This window comes from Lottia gigantea (assembly GCF_000327385.1).
Source record: "Lottia gigantea unplaced genomic scaffold LOTGIsca_73, whole genome shotgun sequence".
Lineage (NCBI taxonomy): Eukaryota > Metazoa > Mollusca > Gastropoda > Lottiidae > Lottia > Lottia gigantea.
In genome coordinates this window covers 1,012,022-1,018,793 of record NW_008710453.1, presented here as the reverse complement: position 1 = coordinate 1,018,793, position 6,772 = coordinate 1,012,022, and the positions used below count along the sequence as shown (strand labels likewise).

Below are 6,772 nucleotides of genomic sequence, written 5' to 3'. Positions count from 1 at the left end.
TCGGCAAGAATATTATTAATCATGTTAGCAGTTTCTTTGAAAATTGGTTTCGGTAAAATGGCATAATGTTTAGGATTATTCAGTTGATTCTCTGCTTCTGAAACGTAATCCTCCCTATTCAGAATGACACAACATGAACCTTTGTCACTCTTTTTAATAACAATGCTATCGTCTTTCTTAAGTTTAACGCTTCACGTTCCACTCGTGTGAGATTAGGCTTTTCGTGTGTTATGGAAAGGTTCACTGTTTGGCTATTCATACTAGCAAATGCTTTCAATATTTCAGGATGGATGGCGGCCTGAGGGGGTGTCCACGTGGATTTAGGAATAAACATTGTTCTAGCACCACGTGGGGGTGGTTTCGAAAAAAATATGTGCAGCTAAGATTTCGTTGAAATCGTTCAATGGATGGTCGGAGATAATTCAAGTTAGCTATCTTTGGTGTGGGAATAAACTTAAGTCCACGGTCTAAGATTGAATGCTGAAGGGGTGTGAGAATTTTGCGGCTCAAGTTAACTACAGTTTGGCCTAGCGGTGGCCTCTCAGTATTTTTATCCCCAGTAATTAGTTTAAAGACTTACTCGATGCTTGAAGCTGGTGTATCCAAAACAAATAAATGCTGTTTGCTGTTTCTGGAGACCAATGAAGATTATCAACTGTTTCGAATTCTTCTTCGTAAGGTGGTAAGATTGTTGCGCTGTTGATACTGGACTCCATCATCATGTTGTTGAGGGTGCTGAGGTTCTGTTGTGCTTTCTTCGAGATTTTATTTGAAATGGGTATACATTTGAAGAGGATCTTGGAGTTTGGGAAGGTTTTGTTGGCTGTGGTGATTAATTTCTGGGCTTGGTTAAAGGAGGTCTTTTGTATCTGATCACGGTTGTTGAGGCCTACATGAAGAATAATGGTAGTAGGTTTGGGATCATGGTCGTATGATTCCAGGATTGACTGTATGTGATGGATTTGGGCACCGGGGTAAGAATGTATTTCGGTGTCTGAACTGGTTTTGGTAATTCGATTCAGGTTAGATGATCCAATTATTAAGGTTGATTTCTTTAGAGCAGGTAGTTTCCATAATGATTTGTCCTTGGTTTGGTGATAATACGGTTTGGTAGCGGATATAATGGTCGTCGACGGTGTGATTGGTACTGGTTTGGTAGTTGTTAGAATTGTAGCATTGGGAACGGACTGGGATCTGGTTCGAGGAGGGGAAGGTCTGGATACATGTCTCGACTTGGATGGAGACTGAGGGGTGGTTTGCTGGTCCAAAAACGCACAGAAGGAAGAAAGGTTGGCGGATCCTGGATCACGTGGTGAAGATTCAGATGGTGTGGAAGGGGAAGACTAGTCTGAAAGTGAAAAGAGAAGGGGTGTGCCCTCTCTACGAGAGCGTTTACCTATGTCTGCTGGACTAGGGGTAGGTGAACTTCGGGCTCGTTTAGGGGTTTGGTTCGGCAGCGTGGTAGCTCTAGATGGTGCAGGTGTAGTGTCCATTTCAGTTGGTAGAGATATGGTTACTCTGGTTTTTGTTTCGTTGATTGTTTGGTAGAATTTGGAAATTACAGCTTGAGTGAGACGTTTCCCATAGGAGCGACGGGCCCAGGACAGGGCATGAGAAACGATGCGGTCGACGGCAGGTGATGATAAAGACTTGGTACGAATGGTGGTCAGCTTCTCTTGGAGTGTGGTTTGGTAATGGTCGATCAGGACCTGCGTAACCTTACAGAGCCATGTCCGATTGAGGGATCTAATATTCTCTTCGCAGCGAAAAATTAAATGAATGGTGTTTTACATCCTACTTTTTCGATTTCCAGCCGTCGAGGATTTTTTAACATGCACAGTCTGTAGCACACAGGGCCTTGGTCTATTGTCCCATCCGAGCGACTATGCGCTTTTTCCATGTCAGCCCCTCTTACCTGCATCACTGGCAGGGGGAAACCGGGTTGAAAAATCCGAAGGTATTATCTTCGCTTGGAAGTATATATATATATTGATAGTATACATATTATATTTATAAGAATATTTTTTACTCAAATGTCAAATAACAAACAGATTATAGGTAACATTCTTAAATGTATAATGTGATAAATCTTAAAAACGTCGATGAGTAACTGCGATTAGATGTTTTTAATCTCAAGACGTTCTTAGCACACATTGATTTATATAGTCTATGACATAAAACAAACATGATAAAGAAAATTGTCAAGAAATAAGAAATTTCGAAACCGATTATGCGCTAAAACTTGGATAGTAGAAAGGCGCCTCGCATCAGACGTCAGGGATTTCGACTTCACCCATTTCGACGATTTCGTCCAGCCTCCCAATATATGGGGTACAAATAAGGGACAGACTGACTCGGTGGGGACAACTGTTGATGTCGAATTTAAAATGCAGCAACTCTGTGGAGGCGTCTTGTCACAAGCCTATCATAGAAGATTCATACTGTGCATACTTTGGGGCAAAAACATATAAAGTAACATAAAGTGGAGTACTATTCGGGGTGCAAACCGTTTTCCTTGGGGGCAAATGCACCCCCCCCCCCCCCTCCCCTCCCTTATACCCCCACTGGCGCCGCCACTGATTACATTAGAGCTTAGTTTTCCATTAAATATTTCTATCGTTAAATTCACACAATATTATAACATTGGAGATGAGATAAGCGTGGCATAAAACATTATTTTTGTCTATTCACGTAATTATTACATTACTGCCTATAGTTAATATATATATATAATTTATACGGTCTATTTACATATTGCATTGTTAAGGCTAAACTCATAAAATCAAATAACACATTTGAGCTAATAAAAAGCAAAGTAATACATTCCTTCTATCTCTGTCTAATGTTTTGAAATCATTAGGTACGTTTCTTGTATCTCTTATTCATGTTGCAAAGGCATTGGACGTCGTAGAGTTCGTAATAGCTTGACATTTTGAATATGATAACATTGGAGCTCGGAGCAACGTAAGTGTCAAAGTGCATCCTTTAATCAAACGTTACATTGGTACTAATCGCAACGTAACATATTGTAACAATACATTCCTAAACACCAGTTCACTTCTTAGTCGATTTAAGTTAAAACCTTGGCAGTCAGTAAGTTTTGCTGTATCGAACAGCCACCAACCTCCAGTTAACGGTAAGTGGCAATTAGCAACTTTGCAATTCTGGTTGTCGTTGGTGGAGAATTTGTTGTTCTTGGCAACAAGAGGGTACACACCATTTGAACATGCCGCAGACTTATGAGTATATTGGGCTTGATAAAATATAAAGTCTACAAGTCGGAAATTTTTGAAAGTGAAAATACACTCAGAGTATCCGTCTCTGTGCATAACCATTTCTAGCTTGTAGTTGGTACCTCCATTGGTTAAGTGGTAGATATTCTGTAATCCGATCCAGTGTTCAGAGTGAGACAATCCAAATCCGTTCACATAGTCGCTCCATGTGCGGTTAAAATCAACTTCTGTGGCATCTTGACGCCGGACTTGTATTGTAGTAGATCCATTGTCGAAATTGCATAATTCTTCGTTGATATTAGAACCTGGTTTTATATAAGACAACATTGTTCCCGTTAAACCCTTCAACTTTCCTTTATTACAATCTGGAAATATAAAAAATAAGGCGTATTCCTAATATATGCGACACGAATGGTTCACTTTGTTTTCCAAGACATGACATTGTATCGGTGCCGCTACTAGTTTTGGTGCGGAGTTCATTAATGCAACCTTGATATTTTGACAAGAAAATCCTTTTAGAAAAACCTCCAGAGACAACTTCAAAGAGAATTCAGGAAATAATTGGAGCATTATTAGTCAACTTATCAAAGGGTATGTATAGTCAAAACCTTGTCATTCTGGACTACTTTCCAACAGGATTCGCAAATGTCTTTTCTCTGCTAAAGCATCAAATCACTTATTTCCCCTTTTTGGATAATATCAAGGGAAATAACCCAATAACTGTTCATAGGAATGTTGTCAATTTCGAAATTGACTGGGATATCATAAGCATGCATCCCTGGCTGCAAGGAGACCGGAAGAAAACTTTAATTTGCTGCGTTTTGCTCTGCCAAAGGCAATCACATATGGACCAACGGACACATCGTCGATTATTATGATGGTTTTGAAAAAATGCATAACTGCTCCAAGGATCGTCACAATATTTGTCATCAATAAATCAATGTTCTTAAGTCTATTCAAGATAATAGTGTCCTCGATTATCTTAATGTGTGCGTTTTCAGCTAAAATTAGTTACATTCAACACAAAATAAAAATTATACCTTAGAATACAATAATCGGTGAAGTTAGTAAATACCTAATGAAAACATACAAATTTCAATAAGCAAGTTAAGTTTTGGTTTACATTAAAAGCTTCTTGAATGCTTATTGATTTAGGCTTATCTTTTAAATTTATCGATAGAACATTTTTGTTTTATTTAGTAATTATAGATAACTTCGTCTTGTGGTTGGTTGGTAAACATTAGATTCAACTATCAAGAAGAAATAGTTATTGTTGGTTCAGATTGAAAACCAACATCGATAGTGCCATAAAGGTTTTTATCACTAAAGAGTTGTGTTCTCAAGTACAGAAGGCAGGTTCATAAAAACGATATGAACTCGTAGCACAGGTTATACAGGATTTTATTTATAATAAAATGGCCGGGTTCGAATACAGTGAGGCGACCATTTACTAAATCAAGTTAGTCTTGTAGTAGTAGTAGTAGTAGTAGTATTGAACTAGCCTGATTTACCAAATGTTCGCCTCTCAATATATGCCAAAACGACTATTTTATCACAAATAAGGATATTTAGGGCTCTAATTTGCACAAAAAGCATACAACTCCCCCATTTCGTTAAAAGCAATATAAGACGTAGTAAAGGGATTTATAAGGTAACGGTGAAGCAAAATGTGAATGAGTCGGAAATTTTTAGTTAAAAATGCCGCCATCCTGTAAGGGGAGATAACATATAATTATTATTACTTTATTGTGGTCTGGTGGTAGTTGGTTATGAATTCTCTTGCGGAAGCTGCATCATTTCCGGTTAACTCTTTCCGGAAACGCAGAAACCACAGGCATCGGACAAAGAATTGGAGTGTCCGAAATAGAATCAAAGGTCTCCCCGATACACATTACAAGGCTAGAAAACATCTTTACAATCACTTTAATAACTGTACAAATAAGGTCATGTATTGATGTACCATGTAAAGAGAACAGCATGACATTCTTTGAAGTTGATGACTCGGTTAGAATTGAAGGTAAAAGGCATGAAATTGTTCCAAAAACATAATTCTGATTAAAGGTTTTCAATTTAGTAATCACGTGATTGTGTTTACCAAGATTTTTTTTACGCGTAAGGACATTTTGTAGAAACGTTACAAAGAAAGAGAGCAAGAAATAAAAGAAAAATATGCGTTTATTGATAGGCTAGTTGTGTGATAATTAGAATCTTTCACTTACGTAATATGAAATTTATGAAATGAGTTGCCAGTTCCTTGTCGATTCATTTCATAAATTTCATACATAAGTATAAGATCCTCTATTTCTTGTCTCACCTTATTGGTATAACATAAACATTGCATTTTTAGCCACATTTAATTGAACATTATCTTTTTGATACGTGCGTTTGCATAGTCTCTTCCACCACGTAAGTCACATTTCATAATTATTTCATCGATTAGGGGGCGCGGGTTAAGACAAAACGACGGTGCGTCCGGTATTTTTGTTTGAAGCTCGATCTTACACAACCGATTTTTATGTTTATGGTCTATATTTTTTTGATTGAAAATAATATTGATCAACGATATGGAAATATTGATGTTAAGTAATAAACTTTTTAAACTCTCAGGTAAAAAGAGGGTGAATTTGACGACTCAAGGTTATGTTAGAGCGAACGGTCTACTGCGGTCTACTGCCACATATCACGGTACGGCAGCCATTATTTACCGATACTGTGTCTAAATTGACACGTGATCATGTGATTCTTGTAATTTAAATATCAGAGACTGGTCGTTTAGGACTACTAAAATAAGAAAATATAAAAAAAACTTAGGATATACATCCAAAATGATCGTAGCATGAATTATCGCTACACTGATGGTCACAATAAAATATTAAATGCATTACTTTGTGCATATGAAAATGCGAAATACCGGAAGTAAAGAGTCATCGCCCAAGAAGTTCACTATTCATTACTGAGAAAGAAACTGTCAAGGATTGTCCAATGATAAAATACAGAACAACAATTTTAAATCTTTTACAATAGAGAAAACTATATTTCATATCATCATCATCATATCAGTTAAAAACTGAACAAGACAGACTTATATTGTATTTTTTACTACTTAAACTACCTAAACATACAAAATTATGTATGGTTCCTACATGGGAATAACACACTTAACGTAGTTCACAACCAATTTGAATCTCCACCTCGAGTTTTGATATTTCTTTTTTATATCTTTGCTAGACCATAAATATCTAAAACTGTTTTTGTGTTAATGTTGCTTTTAATAAATTTAATCTTGTTCTTTGTCACGGAGTCATTGATTCTTAATAATATAATGTCCTGTTGGAACGGAAAATATACTTAACCTGTTTTCATATCAAAAACTTCCGTTTTAAATTGATGTCGGAGATAATGGGACAAACAAACAGAATCAATACTGACAATCGCAAATCGAAATCAGATGACATGAAAATTTCATTCAGACATCAAGAGAGATCAGCCCTCTCTTATCGAAATTATCAAAGGATCTTCCTTCAGACACAGAAAAAAAT

The 6,772-nt window shown here is 36.9% G+C and overlaps 2 protein-coding genes across 2 annotated transcripts in view; both read right to left on the bottom strand.

Annotated features, from left to right (window-relative positions):
- LOTGIDRAFT_168259 (hypothetical protein) overlaps positions 1-722 on the bottom strand; it is a gene marked incomplete at both ends in the record, with an annotated part of 8,021 nt that extends 7,299 nt beyond the window's left edge. Inside the window, one exon of the mRNA XM_009066135.1 lies at positions 581-722. Coding sequence (XP_009064383.1) covers positions 581-722 — 142 coding nt within the window. The remainder of the gene's footprint in view (positions 1-580) is intronic.
- Positions 723-3,110: 2,388 nt separating this feature from the next.
- LOTGIDRAFT_98008 (hypothetical protein) lies at positions 3,111-3,509 on the bottom strand (the record flags this gene model as incomplete). The annotated part of the gene is made up of 1 exon (XM_009066134.1): positions 3,111-3,509. A coding segment is annotated over one exon (399 nt), but the record flags the coding sequence as incomplete, so codon positions are not given.
- Between the last annotated feature and the right edge of the window lie 3,263 nt (positions 3,510-6,772).